At 37.8% G+C, this 25,678-nt stretch overlaps 1 protein-coding gene across 2 annotated transcripts in view; it reads left to right on the top strand.

The window, feature by feature from the left end:
* The first annotated feature begins 851 nt into the window (after positions 1–851).
* The window catches only part of smurf1 (SMAD specific E3 ubiquitin protein ligase 1), a 39,894-nt gene continuing 15,067 nt past the window's right edge, over positions 852–25,678 (top strand). Inside the window, exons 1-2 of one of the 2 annotated variants that reach the window (XM_079613048.1) lie at positions 852–1,197; positions 25,475–25,513. In XM_079613048.1, coding sequence (XP_079469174.1) covers positions 1,143–1,197; positions 25,475–25,513 — 94 coding nt within the window. In that variant the 5' untranslated portion in view covers positions 852–1,142. The remainder of the gene's footprint in view (positions 1,198–25,474; positions 25,514–25,678) is intronic. The other variant, XM_079613047.1, reaches the window with a different exon arrangement.

The following is a 25,678-nucleotide window of genomic DNA, read 5'->3' as shown; positions in this document are numbered from 1 at the left end:
TATATTAACCAATTGCAACTTTTCTAATAGAGTCGTTAATTTAGTTTCAATATATTAGTTTTAATTGTCCCATAGTCACATTGGATTTTCCAAATGAGCAATATTATGATCAATATATCTGCATGAGCAGATGAGCTCCAAGTGCAAGCCATAATTCCATGACATCCTATATGATCAATACATTGGAATGTTTCCATTTATTTAACATGTTCATTTTTGAATTGTGCGTCATTAAACCACATTGCATCCCACACAACGAACTGATTAATTGCATTAGTATTTGTTTCCATTTTAAAGAGTCTTAAGATCAAATACATTTCATGCTAATGCCAAGAGCACAATGCCTTTCTTCTCATTAAAGTGGTGACGGATTGAAAAGGGCCAGTGTGTGGCCTGCCTCCCTCATTAGCCTGCTGTTTATGTGTGGATTGGCTTTTCTTCTGCACAACACTATTAAATGGCTCTATTGTCTCCAGTTGCTAAAGTCCTCGAATCCAGTCCTTTCCCTGCTCAGACCAACCTTATTTGCTTCTACCACATGACAACTATCAAGCAATAGGAATCATGCATCTATCTATCTATCTATCTATCTATCTATCTATCTATCTATCTATCTATCTATCTATCTATCTATCTATCTATCTATCTATCTATCTATCTATCTATCTATCTATCTATCTATCTATCTATCTATCTATTAAAACATAAAAATATATATATATAAAAATAATTAAAATACTTTTAATGACATCAGCCAACGTACAGTTTTTCATGAAGTAATTCAGCTTTGGACAACATCAAAACGCACATGACTAATATCCTTTACTTCCTTTTACATCCCACAATGTACTGCCAGCGCCAGACGGAAGAGCGCGCGCACGCCCAAGCGCGAGTACGTGCACGTTCCGCTGTACTAACGTGATGTCAGAACGCCGTTGAGCTCAAAAAAATGTTAGCCTGTGTTGTTAAGTCTGAAAGCTACAGGGGATTTGCCAGACGGAAATAATACCGTTTTATCGCCTAGAAACACATGCACAACCCACATATTATCGTAGCGCGTTTTTATACGTTTTTATATCCGCTTGAAGCGAGCGTCTTGGGTTTATCCTGAGAGAAAGTTCGTTGGTTATTTTGTGGGAGTGATGTCGAATCCTGGGACTCGAAGGAACGGGTCAAGCATCAAAATCCGACTGACAGGTAAAACGACTACAAATAAGCTAATTTATTGATGTAATTTGTTCTTTACTGAGTTAATTATCATTTCATACTTCTGGTTAGGTTATTATCGCTGTGTGTTTGTCGCTCATGTGTGTGTGGAAGGCTAAGCGACTGACTATCCTGCTAGCTTCTGCTGGGGCGAGTTGCAGCAGCCTGGCTCTTCATGCTAAACGCATGCTAAGACGATAAGCAGTTCTGTATTTCATCAACATCTCTATAAACAGCACAATAGTCCGTGGACATGCTTTATTTTCACTTATGTGAGCGTTATCAGCCGAAAGCAGCTCCCCGTGGATGGTTTGTTAGGTTGGATTAGTCATAAATCAGCTGAGTATTAACCGGATGAAGGAAGCAGCGGCAGCTGTTTTCTCGGTTTCCCTCATCTGGATGGCTGTGTCTCCGTTATATATTACGATATTAAGACTGTGTGGCAGACTGTTCGTTAATATTTTGTGTTGTGTCTTGCTATACATATTTGCTCACTGAAGAAAGTTAAAGGGTTACAGTGCTTGCTCTTTATATGCTTGCATACCGTTTCACAATCCACTGATGGGGTTTTCTTGGGGAAGATTTTTTCCTTACTCTTTTGAAATCCCCCCTTGCTTGGAAATTAACAGGATATGATTGATGCATACTGATCTCTATGATATCACCACATACATGGTGACAGTGCCCTGAAGGATTGGATTTACAATTGCCTCTGTAAACCAAATCTACTGTTGACATATCAGTGCCTTTTAAGTGTCGGTGGAATAGAAAGATTGGTATGATTTCAAAAGTACACGGTTATGTGCTTTTATCACATTATAGACTCAGCAGGGACAAGGATAGAGGATACTCATATTTTTCTTTTTTTATATCTTTGGACACACTTTACTATAAGGTCCTATTAGTTAATGTTAGTTTATGCATTTACTAACTACCATTAGCCTACCTAACAATGAGCAATACTTTTGCTCATCAGATATGTCTTTAGTTTAGATTGTAATGGTGTATTAGTAAATGTTGAAATTAACATTAACTATGATTAATACATGCTTTATAAGTATTCTTAATGTAGTTCATTTTAATTAATGTAGTTAGTTAACTAATGTTAAATGAAATTGTGAAGTGTTACTGCTTTTTCCTGTCTTTCCTGTTGACCGTTGATGTATGCCACTAGAACAAGTGGATTACCAGTACATCTGCATGTTGTCATTTAAATGTGAAAAAGTTAGATTTTTAGTTGGACATAATGTTGTTTTAATTTGTTTAGGGTTTTTTTTTTTCATCGCACATGACCCCATTTTTATCTGACAGAACTATTTTGACATCAAACATACAATGAACTACTTTGATGGAGGCGATGATGACACCATATAAAGACAGTGTTCCCGCACAAACAAGATAGCTCTGAATGAGCTGCTCTTTATTTTACGCAGATGTCTCACAACATCTCCTCTGTGACCACTTGAGAGTTTGTTTGTGGAAGAGATGTCCACAGCAGAGGTGGAGAGCTTTGGGGCTGCAGACAAACCCAGCGCCTCCAGCTGTGCTGCTCTCCCCCCTGGGCCCATGAAAGGAATTCTAATTGGACAAGGAATGTCTGTCTCATGAAACAATGAGTGTTGAATCTCTTCAATGGCTGCTTCACTGTTTAGTCTCGCAGGGCGTTTAAGTCCAGAGGATTTGGGTAACCAAAAAAAGCTTGCAAGATTTGTATCTGTATGATAGTATCAGTCGATTCAGCAGTGCTCCCTTTAGGCGTTTGGGTGAGAGAACATTATTTTTCAGATTTATTCCAAGCTAAATAATGCTTGTGTTTGCTGGTATGTTTTCACTTGTTTCACATAAACTGATACCGTTTAGACTAGTTAGTGTAAATGAGAAAGAACTGCATCTAATCTTGTTTCTAGGCCAACCAAACATTTAGGAAGTCAGGGAATTGTAATGAATTTAATGATTCTGCTTCTGATTCCTTTGAATGATTCTAGTTCTTCAACGATTTCTTTAAAGGGATAGTTCATGTACTTGCATTCATGTTGTTCCAACCCTTGACTTACTTTCATCTGTGGAACATAAAAGATATTTTGAGAAATGTTAATGGGCTCCAGTGTAGTTTGGTTTCCACTCTAGAAAGTCATACATGTAGGAATGTTGAAACGACATGAAAATTCTTCACTATTTACTCACCATTGTTTTTGGGTGGACTATCCCTTTATTAATTGCGTTAGTACTTTTTGTATATATATATTTTTTTGGTGTGTATGTCCGTTCAAGCACAAGAACATGCAGAAGATAAATCAGTTTGCTGTTTGAGAAGTTCTCTTTCACCACCTCTTGTGCTGGAATGGTTTAAAACCGCTTGCATGTGTAAATTGGCTAGAAAAAACATGTGGAAATGATACATTTTCACTTTATAATAGTTAAATTTTGCAATTAATCCATGAATCACATTCGTGCTGAACCGTGGGGCCTGGTCCGTACGGATCACAGATCAACTACGATCCATTTAACCCCTGTCCGTTTAACAGTATGTTGCCAAATGAGATAATTTCAGATTTCAGCAGAACAGATATTGGTGAATACATTTCATGCTATTCTTGCAATTAGGGCTATTTTTTTTATATGAATATTCACTGCCTCTTTACTCTTTCCTTCCAAATTGGCCCTGACTTCAGTCTACCGGTATGTTGTTGGAATACTAAAAACAAAAGAAAAGAAAAACAAACAATATTGTGGTAACACATTAACACACAACTCATGTATGTTTAACTTCATAAAGGCTTTATGCCGACCAGTCAGTATCGACACTGAATGAAGTCTCATGAGCCTTATGTGCAACATAACAGTGACAGTTTTTGGTTCACGAGGTTCAGTGCGATATGGTGCATGAGTCAGATTATTGCAGTATAGACAAAAGAACTGGTTCTTGTACCTCACCCCACGTGCTAGCCTAAAAAGTGATATTTCGTCAATAATGGGTTAAAACTATTTTTTTTAGTCAACTTGCATCACCTTTTTTACACAAAGATTCGTGGTAGTTTTGCAGTGTAATAGCGCTATGCCATCTGACAGGTGTTGACAGTCAACACTTTCACACTATAGTCTAGAATGCTTTGACGTCAGTATGCTTTTTGTGACTTTATCAGCAATGGCTCGTAGACAGTAAGTCATTTGTGCCTGAGGAAAACGATGCAGTGATCAGATCAAGTTCCTTTAAAAAAAATGTACATCCTCCTCGCTGAGACATTTTTCAATACATTGAAATATATAACGCGTTATGTTTAATGGCCTATAGGAAATTCTGTGAAGTTTATTTTATTTTGAAGTTCTATAAAAAAAAAAAATTGTGTGTTAATTTCTGCATCTGCTAATTGTCGTTTTGCACTCGGTTTCTATTTGTTACTTTCCTTCTTTCAGTCTATATCAGTATGTACATCTTTAGTTTGGTTCATGTCATGTTTCACCCAACAGGAAGTGAGATGTGGCTTCTGATATATCTTCTTTTAGCGATCGACTGATAGTGGAGCTTTTGTTGATGATTTGTATGCACAGTAATACATATTTTGTGTTATGTGTTCAGTAATTGATATGCAGAAGAACCACATTTTAATTACGCATTTCTGCTTTTGACACAAATAATTATTAGACTACAACAATAAAAACATACTTTGTTAATGTCTTGTTTTGTCACAGTGAATAGTCTGAATTAAAGAACCTGGTGTCAGATTGAGTTGAATGACATTTGTATCCTCATTATACCCTTTAGAAATATTATTAGAGGGGTAAAGAGAGGGGCAGAAATCTGTAAATATTTGTGTCATCATTGAAGCATGCACTTCTTGCTGTTTCTTTTTTTTTTTTTTTGGCTCGTTCAGAAGTTATTGCCTTCATCATGGTTACAGAGTAATCAGGGAGAATTGAGAAATGCAAGTTTCTTATTTTCTCATTGTTGTTTCCTCATTAGTTAGAAAGGTCTTTGCTGATAATGCCCTGAGAAAGTACTTGACTTCACATGTTTTCTACTGTGTTTCACCCTGAAGGGATTGTGGATTAGTTGGGCTGTATGGTTTTTATTGTTGTGTTAATGAATAAGGCAGTCTGAATGCAACTGTAAAAAATGCAAAACATTACAGGGTCCTTGATTTGTATTCTGCTTCTATTATAACTTCTTTCACTGCTGCTGTTACTTTTAAACACACTCGCACACACGGGGATAGTAAACTTTGAGGCCATGAGCATTCAGGCTTCAAAAAATGTTTGCTTGTTACTGCAACACAGCTGTGTTTAACTTGTGGTGTTTGTGAGACTCTGTTGTTGTATACTTCCAAAAACTGTAAAGCTACCAGGTGATTTGGCAAAGCTGTTCCTTAGAGCCTCTATAGATTAAAGGATGTGTTGGGGCTTGCACAATTAGACTTGCTTTATCCAGACCCTAGGTGTGTTGTTCAAGCCGATCAAAATACATAGGCCTAGTTGAAGAATTACTCATTATTAAATGCTAGATCTTAAGTCTTGTTTTAAACTAGTGGTTTTCAACTCTGGGCCTTTTTGTTCATATAATTCAGCTGTTTTAAATCTGATATGTATCTAATAAGCCTAGAGACTCCGGTTTATCAGATTCTTGTCAATAATTTTTCATCAATCATTTGTCCAAACAAAGTAGGCTATAATTCTGATGCTACAAGATGTCAAACATTTCTGAAATGTCAGTTCATTTTGCAGTGAGAAGAAATTAAAGGGGGGGTACAATGGTGTTTCATGTATTCAGAGTTGTTTACAGTGTTAAAGAGATGGATTCTCATGCTAATAATGGCCAAAGTTTGAAAAGTTATTTTGAACGAATAACAGAGAATTTCTGTGCTGAAAATCATACTTCCGGATTGCAACACGTTTCGGCTGGTTTTTTTCTATCGTAGATCTAATGACGTAGACCAGAGTGGAACTCCTTATATGAGCATTGCTCTCGGAAAAGCGCGTTCACGCACACGTCGACCAGAGGAGAGAAAGACCGCGCTCATCGACGCATAGACATCATATATCTCTATATAATATCTATGCATCGACGCGCTACTACCGGAAATCATCATCAGCAGCGCTAAATAGGAATGGTTGATGTCAAGAATGTCTCCAAAAAAGTGTGTTTTGGGATGTGAGGGAAAGTTTACCTTGTTCAGCTTCCCAAAGAACCCAGTGTTACTGGAACAGTGGATGCAGTTTGTATTTCCGGGACAGCAAAGGAGTGTGGCAAGTGCGGTTTTGTGTTCTGGTCATTTCAGTGACGAATGTTTTTAGGGCTGTGCGATATGACGATATATATCGGATGGACGATATAAAAAGTCTATCGATTCATATTATGCTCTATCGTTCATATCGTGGTGTCGCAAAAAACAGTGTTTACGGCAAAACTTTTTTCATCATTTGGAGGACTGCAATCTTACACGCCGCCATGAGAATGCAGGCAGAAACGTGAATAACATGGCGAGTGAAGGGTGATAGAACCGGGTGTTTCCGAGCAGGACCAGCCAGGACAAACCGAGGAGCTCGTTCCTAAATGAGGGGCTACCGTAGCCTGAACATGATTTGGTAAAATTCCTTTATGTTTGGTTGACTATTATATTTTGATAATGAACATGCTGCTATGTCAAGTTAGCAATGCAATAACGTGTGCGCGTGCCGTGAAGCGTCGGCGCGATCACAGGAACAGGAATCCGTTACTCCGTAATTTATGGTCATACGGATAGAAGCAAAAAATGATTCAAAACTGTAAAGCCGTAAAATACAGAAAACAAGCTCGATTCCCTTTTCTAACATCTCGGTTTCCTTTTTGTGAACTTTGGACCCTGTAGCATGATCCGAAGCTCAGCAAAATGCTTCCTTTCGTTTTGTTAATCTGTAATTATTTAAGGCAAATAGCCTATATTTCGCATATAGGCCTATATATTAGTTTTATATATTTAGCTTTATTCTGTTTTCTCCGTTCACAGAAGCGCTTTAAGTGTGTGATGATGTGACGTTGTGTGGATCCATGTTCTACACTATCCTGCAATTTTCGCTGGTTTCAAAAAACAAAAAGTTGCATATTACCTGCTATTAATTTTCACTGAAATGTAGGCCTAATTTTTTGACAGTTGGTGACATACAGTATGGAAAACTAACGCCAGCGCATTCCCATTGCGACTTATCAATAATGACTGACAGCTGAGCATGGGCATTTCACTCACGTTGGATAGGCTATGCGCGTCAATATCACATTTGCTCAGTCTGTACTATTTGAATACATGATTGGTTGACTGGCAAATTAAAATAGTTAACAGAACGATAAAATAACGTTGTTAACCGGGTAATGGCCATTTCAAATAAGCGTGTCTGTTCCATAGACAGTATATAAACGGTCTGTTCAGAACGATTACATTTAATTTGGTTTCCGGTTCTGGTTATGCTCCTGTCAAAATTTCGTTTGTTTGTTTTCGTTCATTGAACAGGTTCAGAGCCCTGATTTCTGCTACATTTTAAACATCTTCCATTGAATTTTTACATTTGGTATTTTATATAGCAATATTTTATGTTGGGCCTGTAATCATTTGTTTTTGAAAAGTGTTTTAAATTTCGTTCATATTTTATATTTCTACATTCTTAATCAAACATTTGCCCATTTTTTTTTTAGAATATAATATATATATATATATATATATATATATATATATAAAACATTTTTGAGGATATACTTAATATATACTCAATATATATATCAACTTTTCTTTTATTTGATATATGCTAAAAGTATTTTCCATGTAGTAATTATATATATAAATTATTAATTGATTGAATTTACAGAAAAGGTACTATATCGTGATATATATCGTTATCGGGATATGAGATGACTTATATCGTGATATGAGATTTTGGTCATATCGCCCAGCCCTAAATGTTTTATTAACAAGACCCAGGTCGTCGCTGGATTTGCAAACCAAATACTATATAGTAATATGGCATACCGCACCACGATCGATCGAAAATTGGTAAGCGAGGATAGTGGGAAAATAACAAGTCTGTCTTAGTTTATTGGCATAAACCATAAAACTGGCTAATTGCATTATTGTGATGTTTTGTCATTTCTTTGACATATTTCTAACAGTGGCAGGTCATTAATGTAACAGTCATTTATGTTTTAAGTGAATATAAACAGATGGCACAAAAATGGGAACTGTGCATTTAGTCCTGCTGTGTAAATGCAGCCATGTTTGCCTGTTATGTTGGCTTGATGTGCTGACTTTAGAGTAGACACTATGAATGATTAATGAAACATCCCATGTGTGCCGGCCTCTCCATAATCGTTTGTCCAATAGTGTTTTTTTTTCTTTGTTTGTTTTCTGCTCTGCGTACGAAGTAGCTGCATGGCATGATGGCCAGACACAAGAAGCAGTGTGAAAAGTGTCTTACTGCCCCTTGTGCCGGTGCTAGAACCAGAGGGCTGGACACTGGGGAATCCTGCTTATTCATTAAGAAGCACTAGCAGCGCTCTGCTGTTATCGTTTTTGTGTCACATGGTGTCTGCTTGCCTGTTTCCTCTCTCTCTTCTCCCCCGTTCCTTATCTTTTTCTCTCCCTGTCCTCCCGCACACTTGCACGTGAGTGTTTCATGTTCATGGTTGTGTAGGTATGTGGAGCATGTGGCCTCAGACATTCCTGTGCATGATATTGATGTGAAGTCCAGCTGGGGGTTTGTAGTGGATACTGTTTATTCGGACCGTTTGCAGCACTGTAAACTGACACTATTGATCAGAGCCAGGCCGTCACCCGTCCTGTGTAAATAAGTGCCTCTAAGAAAGCATTGGGAATGAAAGCAACGGATATTTTTTATACAGAGGAAATGCTTGAGCTTGTTTGTTTGCTTTTAGAGATTATCTGCTAGTATTCCTCACCTGTAAGTGAAACCAGCTGCAAAAGAAATGGGTGTTTCCATGCCATATCATTTGTATAATTGTTTTACTTTATTTATCAACTTTAATTATTATATACTTTATTTATAACTTTTTAAATATTAAAATTATTAGCAAAAAGCTAGAAGCGGCACAATTAATTGTTAAAAAAAACATTGCGATCTTGATTCAATCATCCACAAGATCTCATTCCTTAATGACAACGATTCGTCTGTCTATTAAACCTTTACAAAATCAGTAAATGGCGCTGTTTCACAAACATCTTTTTAACCACACAGTATCAGTATTTCAGTGCTGGTGGTATAGAAGTTTATAGTTCAGAAGATATAAACACTGATTTCTATGGAAGCAATCAATATAGAGCATATCACCTTCTGAAAGATGAATGCTTCAAATGATGATTGTATCGATCACCTATACCAGTGCTTAAAGACAAGTGACTGTTAAATAATGTCATTGTACATTTTACGATTTGTCATTGAATCATTCAAGAGATTCGTTCAAAAATGCTGATTCATCCAGTAATGAAACGAGTGAAGTATTTATGAGTGAGCCATTGAATAATTCATTCAAAATGTTTTTGTTTTTTTAAATAATTCAGATGAATTAAACATTTTAAAAGAGTGCAGCTATTAACATCTATTCAGAACCTCTAGTAAATTACATGTTGTCTGTTCAGAATCATGGGAGAATCGTGATCTCAGTATGAAACAAAAAAAATCATGACACATGATAGGGAAGGCTTGGGGAGCTTTAGTTCCAAAAGGTTGAGAACCCAACCCCTGCAATAAGGGGAAAAAAACATAGATATCATTCACATCTAAGTCTTATTGCAAAACATTTCATTGTAGCTGAATACCATGAACAAAAATCAACAGGCTAAAGAACAATTACACAAAGAACTTTTGACTATGCTTTAAAAATACCATATATAGCAAAAACAACTAGCTTACCGGTAGCCTAACTAATATAGCCTAAGCATTATTACAGAGAAGTAAACACTCAGTAATAAAAAAAGAACAAATAAAGTTTAAAAATAAAATTTAGTAGCCTAATTGCACAAATAAATACAACTGAACATATACGATTGAAATAAACAGTGTTTTAAGATGTTCAGGTATTCAGGTAAAAACTGTAATCAAATGTAAAATATAGTTACACTTATTCAAAAGGAAACTCTATTTGGCGGTCAATTGATATTGTGGCGGGCCGTCACAAATAACTCAATATAGGGGAAACACTGGGATTGTAGCGGTATACGGTTTGGTGATAGCCTATATCACGGTATGAACATGTATGATAATTATATCTACGGTATTGATAAAAACAAATCCGATGGAGAATCTCCTGCGCATAAACAACTTTTTTCCTCTTGACTGCTTAGACTCTCAACTTGCTCCAACCACACACGTACAGCGGAGTAAATGTCAGAGACAGAGGCTGTTATCTGTAATCTTTATCCCCTGTTGAAAAAGAAGTTAAAATTTGCAGTATGGGAATAATTTGCATTTAAAAAAAAATGAATGTGTGGTTGTCCTCAAGGATAGATATTATCCAGCTTGCTAAAAATGTGGATGCAAAGTGGCTACAAAAGGAGGAAACGCATTAAACATGTTTGCCGATATTCCAGTACACCACCCCTCCGTGCAGATAAAGGTAAGTCCCGTTTATAACTTAAAGCCGTATGATTTCCATGATGCAAAGATAATCCCAGAATCCAGTCATGAAAATATAATTTTTGGTTAAAGCGCACAAATTGATGGATGGATGAATAAATCGAGCTGCACACAGTAAATCAAATCGCGACATGGTCTGTGTCTGTGAACATTAAAGTTAGGGCTGCACCATTTGGGAAAAAATCGAATTGCGAATTATGGTTAAATTTGTGATTTATATATAAATTTATAAATCTTTTTTAACAAATGATATATATGTGTATACAAACTTCGGCCCAACATTTTGTGCTTGAATATGACTAATAATATTTATGATGATGATTATTTTTATTCTTAAATAAAAATATTTAACAAAATAAGAAATATTTCTATTACAATAACATTCATTATTAAAATTTAAATATTGTATTTAAGAATAAACATAATATAATCATGATAATTTTTATATTTTACGAAAAACTGCAGGCAGTGTTAACCTGCAACTGGTAACATGTGGGCAGCCTATGACTAAATTAGAAAGGTCTAAGGATTTATTATAAAATATTATACTATAAAAGTCTGACACAATCATTTTTTTATTTTGTCAGGAGGTATGCAAAATCAAAAACCGAGTCAATAACTAATGTGATATGAGCCTCTTATGCATCCAGTGTGGGGGGAAAAAACTCCTGCACTTGTGAAAAGCATATGGATTATCATATACATTTCTGTAGAGATAAGTATTAGGCTATTTTTTTACCCAAAATGGGATGGAGTGAGTATTAGTGAGCGATAAACACACTTCTGTTTCATTCATACTGGAAGTCAGAGGGCGCCCTCAAGCAGAAACTCCACATTTGCCTCAGAAGTGACATAATGACGTTTTCAGGAAATACATAATGTGAAGCTAATGCTGTAGCTGAATAAAAAATAAGATGGAAACGCTTTGACTGATTAAACATGAAGACAATAAACATGACTGAGACAATATATTTCAAGCCGCCTTTGGTATTTCCATAACAATAAAGTATATTTATAATGAAATGCTAATAGCCTTTATCACTGTATAGAATACTGTAAAATAATATATTGTGTGCCACACATCAGCTCATAAAAGGATATTTTAAATGTCGTGTATTGATGGACAATGGGTTTATGAAAGCTTCGCATTACAAGTTTGGGAAGATGTTTGACACATGCTGCTTTTTCAAATGCACGTTATAAACTCACAATGCTTTCAGAGATGGAGCAGCGTTGCTACTGATCACAGAGCCGTTCCACACGAACTAACTCGATGTGCCTATATTTATTTAAAAATAGGGAGAAAAAAATCATAATTGCACGAAGCCAATCACGTTTTCGGTTCGATTTCGATTAATCGTGCAGCACTTATTAAAATGCAAAAAGACTGCTAGGCCTATATGTTCTGTGTGTCTCTTTGTGATCGAGCTACGCCGTTTCGTCTACTACATACTCAAGTATGCGTGACGCTCATGGTGTTTTCAGCGTTTGCCGTGAACATGAGCATTTCTTCATTTTATTTGAGAAAATACATTCTCAAAATACAATCTGAAACTAAAAGGTCTTAATTACAACCCGTCAAAATAAGAGTTCTGTTTAATTTTAAGAAATTATGGAGAAAAAAATATTAGGCTACTATTGAACAATAGAATTTAATAGAATGAAAATAATAACTACAATTTGTTTAAACATTATTTATGGGATATCATTTTCTGTCCGTGTTTTAAAGGGGTCATGACATGGTTTTTTTTATTTTATTATTATGTTCCCTTAGGTGCAATTATAGTATTACTATAGCTTTTTTTTACAAAAAAACTTTTAAAATGTAGTGATTTATGACCTTTTCCCACCCTGTTTCTCATCCTCTGATTCAAACAGTCTGTTTTGGGGGTGTTTCCCCTTTAAGAGTTCAGTGTTAACGCCCACTGTTATGATTGGCTAACGTCAGTGCCTATGCATCAATTATTAACGCCCCCAGCCAGAACATTTGCGGATTCAGCGTATTTAAAAAGTAGTTTAAAGTTTTAAATACATTACTTACAGTTTGCGTCGTCGTTGTTGAGCCCAGAATAGTCGGCACGGACTTATCTTTGAGCAACAGTTATCTGGCAAAGCCAGCATCATTTTGGGATTTGTTCTCAAAACAGTCATCCTTCAAATGTATAGAACAAACGCTTAAACTAACACTGCCGTGACTGAGACGTCCGCAAAAAATAAAGTGCATCCATTTTTCCCTGACGTCTGGATCTTTCGCAGCGTATTCAAAGATGTTGTTTGTCCACATCCAGGAACAGCACATCTGCAAGGCATCGCAATTTCCCTGTACACAGACCCACTCGCTGTCCGTCGACTGAACACTTGTGAGGCGCGACAACGATACGAAATGAGCGTAGTTGTCTTGCGCTTAAAGCGTAGTTGTCTTGCGTTGGAGGCAGTCTATATGCAAACGCTGGTACGTCACTTCTTACCGTGACGTCACTTCTTATGGATCCAGAACGAGCTGTATTTAGAGCTTGATTAAATAAATGATTCGTTTATAATGGGGAGGAAGTCTTAAGCTATGAAACTTGCAGGACGTTTTAATGGTACAAAGACCTCTTGTATACCAAAAGATCAAGGCAAATTTGGTTTCTCATGTCATGACCCCTTTAATTTAGAAAATATCTATTGTGCAACACTTTGCCAAAAAAAAGGATAAAAGCTGTTCAATTTTCATTTGATTACATTTTAATACAATAAATTGTTAGTTGTATACATTCATTTGATTACCACCACTGTTTTTGATAATATATCTGAATAAAATACATTTCATAGGACTCTGTTATTCTTAATTTTTAAAAAATAAATTAACGATACAAATAAGGTGTTAATCTAATCCCTAATCAATGATTAAATGTAATAAGTCGTTTTTATTATTGAATTTGATTATTAAATTTTGAATAAACAAAACAAACAAATGGTTATAAGTTATAATAAAGCATATGTTCAAATAAAAACCTGTTAAAAAGTAATTATTTGACTGTCATTTTAACTGATGATGATCATAATTGACTGTTTAATACTGTGTGAAACCGTAAAACCGTGATATTGGGCTGTTATCATACCGTGAAAATCTCATTCCATTACAACCCTACTCTCAAATATAGGCCACATGTTCCAAGTGCTGTATAGGCTAATTAGGCTTTTGTGGGAAATAAGTTTGTCAACATATTTTAATATATTTAAAAATGTAAATTATTCCCGTAATGGCAAGACTGAATTTTCAGCTGTCAGTGCTGCCTTCAGTGCTGATATCAACGTTGAAAACAATTTAATAGTTTTGTGGAAACCATGATAGTATTAATTTCCTTAAAAAAAAGGAAGGTCTCTGAATGGTTAGTTGATGAATTTATGTTGCTGATGTGGAGTTAACTATCTTCAATTAGGATATTCTGTCATGGTAATCTATAAATCGCTCGTATAGGAACTGTTGTGAGATGCACACAGACTGACTTTCTATTGCATGTGAAAAGACCAACGCATTCTCATCCTAGGGCGTCATACAGTATACTGACACTTTTGACATTTCGTCTACATCCAACGCACATGGCACCCTTTAGCGTCAATATGACACGCACAGAGCTTTGTTCGGTTATGGTTAGGTTTAGGTCTGGGTTAGGGTTAGACCGCTAGGAGGCGCCTTCTGGCCCATATCTATCTGCGTCTCATATTGACGTTAAAGGGTGCCATGTGCGTTGGATGTAGACGATATGACGCCTTGGGATGAGATCGGGCTGGAAAAGATGGATGCTAAAGTTTGAGCTGACTCACAAATGTACTCTTATACAACAACTCTCCCTCGTCTCAACATGGACTGCGTGTTCCAGGGGGCGGGGTTTATGTACATTTAAGGCTTGCCGATGTCACTACCCCTGAGGAATGTCGTGTAGTCCCTACCAGCCGTTTGTTGTAGTCCTTTTCTTTAACCCTTTATATTGGCGCCGGCGGGCCCGCGGCCATTATATATTTTAAACAGTAATATCCTATACTAAACCTAAACCAATCTTGACAAACTATATGTCATTTGAAAGCTTAAAATCTCTAGTTTTCATTTGTGGTGACTGATTTTTAAAATACATTACAGAGGAGCCGTAATTTATCAATTTGCAACAAGAATATTTTCATACTCCTAAGGCGTGTTCAGACCTTTATTTTGAAATAGTGATGAACATGAAAAATCATGAAAAAATGGTAGAAACCTCAGTTTGTTTTCATGCCAAGAGTTCAAAAGATAGCATCCATTCAATTGTTTTAGAAAAAAAGGTCTGAAAATGTTATAAATATAAATAAAAAAAATATAGATTTACCATTTGTGATTCACCATTCGTGGCAGCGAGCTATAATGCACATATGTGTTCTTTTTGTGTTTCTTAGAGGTTGAATTCATTTAAAAATCTGCCAAACTTCCAACACTACTTCTGAATAGGATTTCTACTTCATAAATTGTATGAAAATTGTAAAAATAATGGTTCAGATCCCTCAAACATCATATGGAAATGGAGGCGCCCTTATATGGGCAGTAATGTCAACTAGTGAAAAAGTTTGGTACTGCGCCCAAACAAAATCTCACTGAAAGCTTATTTTTTGAGATATCAACCTAAAATTTTAAAGACAACTTGTTCAGATTTTTGCCTTTGATTTTTTTGCATTTTTAGAGTCCTCCAGGTTTTGAAAATATATATTTTATATAAAATATGAATAATTAAATTTTTAACGTTGTACATTTTCATAAACTCAAACTTCTATAACTTTTTTTCTGTTTAATTTTCTTAATTTATTTCTCTTCTACAAAAATCTGCCAAATGTCTTCTTAAAAACAAGACCAATCTTACATCTATACTCCAAAGCATTCTTGAATTACAACCATTTAAGTTCGGAATGTGCATTTTTATGTATATTCAAAAAAAGGGGGGCGCTTGATAAGGAGTTAAAAGCAAATATCTTCCTTTGCATTGAACTTTGAGCGTTGTAACTTTGCAGATGTTGTTTATTCTCAAACAGCAACATTACACACTAACTAAAGTTAGAAAAGTGAAATCATACTTTACCACCCCTTTAATGTACTTTATGTATTCTACATTGTTAAATTGATCATGTTTGGCAATGTTAAAGTGCAGTTTCATGGACATTTTGTCCACACCAAACAACATAAATGCTATAGTGGTTTGAGTCAAATGTGGTGAACTGTTAAAGCACTGTTCTGACATCAATGTTTTTTGTTATGTGATGTTTATGCACTTGAAGTCACATGTTTAACCTTGTGTGTTACGATAGTCTCGCCCTTATGTAAAACACTACACCTTGAACTGAAGAGTCATGAAGGTGAGAATAATTAGTGTGAGTCTTTGTATTATGGTCACTCGGTCTGGCAACCAAATCTTTTGACCTCTATTATATGATCTTTATTGTTGGGTTAATTGTTAACTAAAGCAATGACTGCAGTATTTCAAGATAAGTTTATTTGTTGCGCACCCCTTTGCTCACCCCTTTCAAGACAAGAGTGAGTTCAGACTAGAGATGTGCATAATCTTCATAGTAGTCAGTGGTTTATCTTAACGACTAATTGGTTTATGGTCAAATACACAAGACACAATGATAACTTGATGCAATGTCTTACATTGATAATGTTGTGTAATGCTGACACTAATGTTATTTGAAGAATATGTTATACAAATAATAATGTCATGACTCCAAAGTGTGGCTTTGGCTTTGGAGATGAGGTTTTAAAGAGGATTAATTTGGGGACACCAAGTATCAGAGAAGATTTTAGCATGACAGTAGGGGTGTGCGATTATTAACAAAAAATGTGGTTGATAACGATAATCAGACAATGCTGAGTGTTTTGTGCTGGTACCTTGACTGAATTGGCCTGACAGCTGACTCAAATATATATATATAGAGCCAATTTTTTTCTCAAGGGGAGATATTTGCCATCTTAAATCGATTTCCAGGGCATTTTACCTAGTGCAATTTTGCGCATTGTCATTTTTACATTTAATCAAATTTAATTCGAATAATAAGACACTATATGATTTTATCAGTCAAATGAACACCACGTTTAAAACTAAAATTGCAATCTAATTGCAGATAATTAATTCCATATTACACTATACACCCTTTTAATGATGGGGTCTCTAAATTCATCCCCTTTAAAGCCCAGACCCTAAAAAAATGAGAAAGAAAACTAGATAAACCAGTCAAACTCATTCATTCACAAACCTTTCCTGACCCATTCCTAGACATAGACAAAGAAATAGAAATCGCTGTACATATTTTATCACAGCTACCTAGTAATGGTGGAAAGATTTGTAAGAAATGCAAACCTCTAACTAAGCTGTCAGATTTGCCTCTTTTATTTACTCCTATTTACTCCTATTTTATGTCCTGACAAAATAACCTTATCCCTCCAAATATAAAGCCTGTTGCCCTGCCAAAAATGTGTGACATGGTACGTCCATGTGTGTGTGAGACTGCATTGTGGTCAGCTGCAGACAGTGCTGTGTAATACAGTGCAGTAAGTCTGTGGGGCCTCCAGACAGGATGAAGAGCTCATATGGTGATTTTAGCCTCCCTCAGCAGCCTGGCCGGCTCCCACGCGCCTCGTCTGGATTTAGGTTACTGAACAGCACCCAGGGGTCACACAGCCACCTCCCCCAGGTTACTGCCGGACACACATATTGCACTAGGACACATTCTTTCAGCTGTTGTAAGCAAGAATCACTAAATGCAGGGATTACTTTAGCCTGTCAGTCTTTAAGACTGTACTTTTCAGTATAATGTTTCTCACGCTCTGACGCGGCGAATAAGTAGGCCAGTGCGATATTAGGCTTTTTTTCTTTTCTTTGGTAGGAGAAATCCTCTCAGCTCTTGTCTCTGTGCGGGGCAGATGCTTGGATGACAATTGACCAAGGGCCGACATAAATACCCTGTTTCTTTTCAACCATGATTCCTGTCGATCCTCTCTGTGTGCGTTGAGTGCACTCTGGAACCAATTAGCTTACTCATTTGCAGACCAGACCCAGTCTGAAGATTGTTTGAAAGCACAATAATCATCATTGCGTGTTGTATTCGAGTACTTCTGATGGTGTCAGACAAGCTGTCAAGTGCGCAGACAGGCGGATATCTGTCAGCATTGTTGCCATAAGGTTGCAGTCTCTTTGGTGTTGGCTCAGTGTTGCTGTGATTAATGCACCACTCACAAGATTCAGGATGTCCTCCTCCTCCAGTCACTCCTGACTGAGTGCATTTCTCTCATTCCTCTGTATTGTGCTTTAAACCACTTATTCCCCCAAGGTATGACTCCGGTTTCCCTTCCTTTCTGTGCCCGGTGTGACTCAGTGATGGGGAAGTCTGTCCGCCTGTCCCCATTTTTGTGCTTCTTCCCAGGGGAGCTTGGCGGATCCAATGTGGAAGTCAGAGTGGCTGACCTACTGTATTTTTGCCCAAGGAAATGCCTCGTCTCTTCATGCACATGAGGAGGTTAAGCATTCCAGTTTACCCTCTTGGCTGACAACTCATTTGTATGAGGTTGGATGGGGATATATTTTTAAAGGCCTCTGGCATTCTGATCGACCTAACAAAATGGCTTCCCACAGTTTAATCTTCAGCACAGAGCGAGGATTTGGCAGTGGAAAGTGGGAGAAAGAGAAACAAAGAACCAGGAAGGAGGGTGGAGGATATCTCCGGAAAAGCTCATGGATATTTTATTCGTGCTGGGGGCCCAACGTCTTGTGTTTCAGCCCTGCATATGGTAGGGCTTTGCATGAGTGTGTGCAACACAGTGTTTCTCATATCCCTCCAGCCCTCACGCCACTGTAACTCAAACCTAAGCTGTGAATGGGAGTGTCACCTCTGATTCTGGCAGGAAATTAGTCGAGTAGGCCACATTCTTCAACCCCTGTCTGGTTCATCATTTGAGAATTAGTCTGGTTCATAACTCAATTACAGTGATGGCTTGTGTATGGCACGTTTGTATTGTCTGTACAAGGGCTGAGCGATTAATAGTAAAATTGTAATCGTAACGTGGCTTAGTGCAATATATATTTACATTCATCTGCTGTGTGTTGCAGAGTGAAGTGGGGCATGTGCATATATGCAGACGTGTAGCTCATGATAAGCGTTTTTATCTAAAGCTTGGTTTGCTCTAAAGTCACCATGACAATTTTTATTGTCATATATGTTTATGGAATATTGCAGGTTTTTTATTATAAATGATTTATCCATGCACATTTTTTTTTAAAAATGTGCTCTTGTAATATTGAATCAAAATAACTCATGCCCTCTCCTCTCCTCTCCTCTCCTCTCCTCTCTTCTCCTCTCTTCCTCTCTTCCTCTCCTCTCCTCTCTTCCTTTCCTCTCCTCTCTTCCTTTCCTCTCCTCTCTCCTCTCCTCTCCTCTCCTCTCCTCTCCTCTCCTCTCCTCTCCTCTCCTCTCCTCTCCTCTCCTCTCCTCTCCTCTCCTCTCCTCTCTTCTCCTCTCTTCCTCTCCTCTCCTCTCCTCTCCTCTCCTCTCCTCTCTTCTCCTCTCTTCCTCTCCTCTCCTCTCCTCTCCTCTCCTCTCCTCTCTTCCTTTCCTCTCCTCTCTTCCTCTCCTCTCCTCTCCTCTCCTCTCCTCTCTTCCTCTCCTCTCCTCTCCTCTCTTCCTCTCCTCTCCTCTCCTCTCCTCTCTTCCTTTCCTCTCCTCTCCTCTCCTCTCCTCTCCTCTCTTCTCCTCTCTTCCTCTCCTCTCCTCTCCTCTCTTCCTTTCCTCTCCTCTCCTCTCTTCCTCTCCTCTCCTCTCCTCTCCTCTCTTCCTCTCCTCTCCTCTCTTCCTCTCCTCTCCTCTCCTCTCCTCTCTTCCTTTCCTCTCCTCTCCTCTCCTCTCCTCTCCTCTCTTCCTTTCCTCTCCTCTCCTCTCCTCTCCTCTCCTCTCCTCTCCTCTCCTCTCCTCTCCTCTCCTCTCCGTGTTTATTGGCGTGAGGGCAGGACAACCTGTCACTTACACAAACTTGAGTGACATTCGGATGGATTTTGAGTGTGTGAATTTTTTTTATTAAATCACAATTTTTTTTCAGAAAAGAAATCAATTCGTCAGTACAAAAAACGTGCATGATTAGAATGAAAAAATTGCATCTTTTTATCTCCTTACATCAAGTTCATAATATTGTGCTTCAGTAATCTGTTGTTTTATGTAAAGTCTAGTTTGGATTCGTTTTTGTTCAGAGATTGAGCTGAACCTTTTCCAAGCCTTTTTCAGAGAATGCTGAGAAAATTGTCATCAGACTCCAATGCGTCAATAGCGAGTGAGCTTCTCCACTGAAACCCACGTTAAATAGAGGAGATAACACTTCCTCTCCTCTCGCTGTGCACCTGCCTTACATTCTCCACCCCTGCTCACTGGATGCTTTACTCGTATTGAAGAAATACAGAGATAAATAACCATTGGTTCATATTCTGGTGAGTTACACCATTGCATGTCAGCTTTACGGTGCCCCCCTCCCCATTCCCAAGCTTTAACCTCATATGTCAGCAAACTACTTGCCTTGCAAACAGCTGCAGAACCCGCCAGAGACTCATTCCCATCTACTGAGTAATGTTCCTTTGGTTGCACACGTGTTCTTTTGCTAATTAACTATGTGAACTGTCTAATGGCTTGTGAACTAGCTCCGCCATTACGTCAGGTAAAGCAGTGCTTTTATTTTAAAGTCAGGAAATAAGTGGGTGGGAAACCAAGAATAGAGCCTCTTCTGTCTCCCATGCACCCACCCTCATCAGTCACTGCACCAGCTGTCCTAATAATACGAGGTACTGAGGATACTCTGCACTGACGACTAGCAGAGATGATGAACTGTCTGGTTTTGAGTTGGGGTTTTAAATTGGCAACTCAGTACCAGATTTGTTTGTCATGCACAATTGGATTTTGATGGCTTCATGCTCTTGCTAGTCAATCATTCTCTTTAGAAACTTGCAGTCAGCTCCTCTGACCATGTCCTTATTACAAGCAAACTGTATTTAATGTAGTCTGGCTAATTTTTCTTTTTCCTTATTTAGTTTTTGAGGATACATTTCACACAGCCTGCCCTCTGCCTAATTTGGCTACCAGGTGTATATCAGCGGATCCCTAATATATCCACTGATAGACGCCTGCTTTCAAATACTCCCGTGTGTATCTGTGTAAGCGATCTTTCAAGACATGTTTTTGAAGTGTTGATCAATGTAGCCAATCATAGACTTCTATGTTGAGCGCGTCAACACAATGGCCAATCAGAGACATAAATGTTGAGCTAGTGTACACATCAACCAATCAGGTGTTCAACAGCACTCAAAATGCTAGAGGGAAATCACATCTGGTATCGTCACATTTTTTAAATTTCAGTACTGACTTAGTACCAAAGTCGATACTTTTGACAACGCTAATTGACCTATAGGACTTTACAAAACACTCTTTTTGAGCTGCTAATCCACTGTAATGAAATGGTTAAGATGATGGATGATCTCCCATCTCTGATAACACCATACCAGACTGTTTGGCCTCCTATCAAAGGGCTTAATGAAAGTGCGCGGGCAGTTCTGTTTGTACAGCCCTGGGCAGTTCTCCACGCTCAGCACTGGGCAAATAACAGCCTCCGAACTCACCGCTTTTACGTGTGCGCCTGTGCGGCGGGGTTGTTTGTCAGTTTGTGCAGCTGGGCTGCAGTAATTCTGAAGTGTTGTGCATGTTTGTGCTGCCAGTCACTCATCCTATGATTAGGCAGCAGTTAAAGCAACAGGAAAAACCCTCTTTAAAGGACCCACTCCAGTGTGTACAGTTCATGAGCTTCATTTTACGGGAGCTCTGCCAGTGTTTGAGAATGGCACTCATGTGTTTTCCTGTTAGTAATTGTCATGTGATCGGTCATACAGTGTCATTTTGAGGTTTTTGGCACGGTGGATTGTTGTCAGAATTTCATTCATTGCTCCCCTGGCTGAGCTTTTACATCATCATCTACAGGAATATCTATTTGGGATGCACCGATGTATCAATTATAAGCAATTATTTTCAATATTGGCCAATGATCAGGGCTGATTTTATCCTGTCAGTCAAAAGGGGGCAGAACAACTTGTCAGACTGCAACTCGTACTGTGTGAAGAAAATGTCTTGTATTGAATTTAGGGCTGTTGAAGTTAACTTGACCATAATGCATTAACAGTTAAAAAAACAGCAATGTTAAAGCTGGTTCTACTTGACCCTTTGAATCGCCTGTAGTTCAAGCCAGTGTTGCCAGGTCTGCGTTGTTTTCCTACACCTAAAATTATTCGTAGCGCTCCTCCCATCCAATAATAGCAAGGAGCTTTGTTACTTCTGTTCTGATAAGAAACAAAGTCTCAGCTTTCAAATTTAGTTAATTTTATTACGAAATTCAAACAATTTAAATGGCGGTTTGACGCTTTTAAATGTGACATGACAGATTGCTGTAGCATCAAGGATTTTCTTCTACTTTAATGTTATATCATGAAAAATGTTAACTAACATCTAAATGTTAATGTTGAAAGATACAGTACAACTTACCGAAATGTATCGTCTCATGTAATCACTCAATCAGTGATTCAACCGCAGAAGTTTTTTTACCACAGGAGTTATCCAATCTTTAAGTTTGTTAGTGAGCTATAATAACTAAATAATATAAATATAAATTTGTCATGAAGACAAGCATTGAGTGTAATTATTGTTTTTTTTTATCATTTTTTGTAAAAAATTATTGCAATAATGGCATATACCATTCTGAATAATCAGCTATCGGTATCAACGGAAAAAATTACTATCAGTGCATCTCTTGTTTAAATGTTCTCGCTCATTATTTTCTCAAATCAGTAACTGCTTAATAGGTGCAACTTAAAACTGTACTTTCAAAATTGACTAGCCAGTGTGTTGCGTGAACTCATCTACTACACATCTTCTAAAATGGAAAAGACAAAATTTAAGGAAAATAAAATGGGATTTGGGAAAAAATCAAACAGATTTCACAGGGCCCTATAAAGGCTGCTGAAATGTTAAAAGGCTGAATACATTTTAAAACATCTTATTCATACATATATAAAACATCGTCCTATTTTACAATATTACATTTTTACTGTATTTTGATCAAATAAATGCAGGCTTGGCGAGTGACTTTTACAAACATTTGCTGACGCCTGAACAACAGTAAGTAAATAGGATAAATAGAGACCTATTGATTTGGACTTTCTCTTTTTGAAAGCAGTAAAAAAAGTTGGCTAAAAGCCATTGGTTACATTTTGACATTTGCACTCAATAATTGATGGAAAAAATATCCATCTGCTGGGCTGAGCCTATAAAATCCTGTAATTGCTGCTTTAAATGGAGGGGATATTACAGCCCAGACTGCCTGTGATAAAAGTTGTGTCTGACAGCAAAGTTTCTGCCTCTGTTCCTCCTTTGTTTCCATGGCTACAGATGTGGAAAGCTCCTAAAGGGAAGCTAGGGTGGTGAAGCTTTGAAATATCTGCTGCATGTATATTTGATTACTCTGTGACTGCTGTAGCTGAAGCTCTGCCGCTCCTAAGGGATCTGCCTCTGCTCCGTCATACCTGTGGACTTTGATCTGAGCCTCTTATGCAGCGCGGCACCTCCACTTGGGTTATTGGTTGCCACAGTAACCGTTATTGGGAGGTGATGGACAGCCTGGAGGCTGAAGACGTGATGGACTATGGAACCACCCTCCCCCATTCTCTCCATCTCTCCCTGTGAATGCCGAGATGAATTTCACAGCTAATGAGGCAGTGCCCTCCCCAAGTCATGGAGCTGTGTGTGGGTGCTAACAGTGGTATGCCGTTTGGCTCTTCTGTCCACAGCGATGAATTTCCAGCTCTCTGACCTTTGAAGATCCTGTCCTCTTGGCTCATTATTAGGGCATAAACTATACCAAGCATTAGGGCAGCATGAAACCTCAGCGTAGACCAATTAGTGGCTGAGCTTACATGACTCCTGTTCTATAGGAACTGGCTGCATTTCCTCCTGGTTCTTCATCACTGTATTGTCAGTTGGATTTCAATAAACATCTGCAATAACACCGAGAATACATAAAAAATTAAGGAATCATATCAAGTGTTTTTTGCTGTTTTTACTTTGCTTCTTTTTTCTGGGATACCGATTTTAACAGAAACACTGGCAAGCTTTTCTTTGATGTGCGAACTGGGATTGAGGAAAGATACTTCTGTTGTCATCGGCAGGATCCAGCCATACATTTTTTGTGCTTCACATGCAGTGTTTTTTCACTGTGCCTTTATAGTACTTAAAGGGATAGTAAACCCAAAAAGTACTCATCATTCACTTGTGTCATTTCAAAACTGAATGACTTGCATTCTTCTGCAGAACTCAAAAGGAGATAATTTCAGCTGTTTTGTCCATATAATGAAAGTCAATGGGGTCCAAAACAACATTGAAACCCCATTGACTTTTTTTGTGTGTGGACATGGGGCATTTTCCAAAATATCCCTATTTTTGTACTGCAGAAAATGACAATTCTCATTTTTGACTGAACTGTCCTTTTAACTGTTCCCCTATGTAATAGTTACACCAACATTATTGAACAATGCAATATAAGCCATAACACTTAAAAGGTTTTTCAGCACTGTAGCACAGCTGTCAGATAAATGATTTTAGGTAATCGTGTAAAGCAATGAAAGGGACAGTTTGCAACCATTCTAATGTTTTAGCGTTCATAAATTGGACAAAGTTGTTTGCAATGTCATGTGCTGAGCGGCCTTCATTTGTACTGTTCCTGTTCTGACAGCACGCATGAATTAGTCATGGGAGGAAAAAAAACTCTTTAGAGGTAGAAGAACACGGTCTTACTCTGTTTGTCCAGCAACACTCAAACCACACAATTCAGAATCAACCATTGTCAAGCTGCACTGCATATGATTCCTCACTGTTTCCTGTTGTGCTGTGACTGCAGTGCAGTATCAACTTTTACACTCTGCTACTACCACTTTGCACTGTCTGATATGCTCATTTTTCTTGTCTAAAATGATGCAGGTCATTGGTTTCCTATTACTTTGTCCTTCGTGTACACAGTGCATTTTTGATAAGATGAATATTGCTGACCACACCTGCTCCCTCTCACACCACGGCGTGTCAAACATGAGCTGACACCAAACTTCTTCACAAATGCTGCTTCTCTCAAGTGTGCCAAATCCCATTGAAAAGCATAAAATCACATTCAGCCTTAAGCAGAATCGCCTTTGATATTTTCACATTAGGTGAAAGCTAGCAAAGAAAAAGAAAACGTTCAGGCAGACGCTTAAGCTTTACATATCCAGGGGAAAGCTGTGGATTTGGGGTGCTGACTAACAGCGATGAGAGGAAGTCTCTGATTTATTCTGTGCAGGTTGTGCTGGGACGGCCCCAGCAATCTCTCTTGGGGTACTAGAGGAAAGGGATCCTGATCATGTCAGTTAGTTAGTGGAATGAGGCCCAGCTTTCTCTCTAAAGCTGTCTCTTCAGATAAAGGCTGTTTTCAGAGCAAATTTACACGCATCAGATTTTAGAATATTTATTTTCAAAATTCATACATAACCGAGCAAGTGGTGCATCTATTGATATATCTAACTAATTTGAGGTGTTTTTTTCTTTCTTTCAGTATTATGTGCCAAGAATCTGGCAAAGAAAGACTTCTTCCGTAAGTATTTCACCTCCTTTTTCCTTATTTTCATCCTTTGTGTACCTTGAAAATGTGTTCACACCAAAATGAAAATGTTTCCTTTTACTGCCCCTCATTCACTGCAGACCTGCATGGCTACACAAAAGGAAATATTTTGAATATGCTGGGTGCTTTTTTTCATGT

The sequence above is a fragment of the Phoxinus phoxinus genome, assembly GCF_949152265.1.
Source record: "Phoxinus phoxinus genome assembly, chromosome: 1".
NCBI lineage: Eukaryota > Metazoa > Chordata > Actinopteri > Cypriniformes > Leuciscidae > Phoxinus > Phoxinus phoxinus.
Note: the sequence above shows the minus strand (reverse complement) of the source record. Positions and strands in the feature narration are given on the sequence as shown.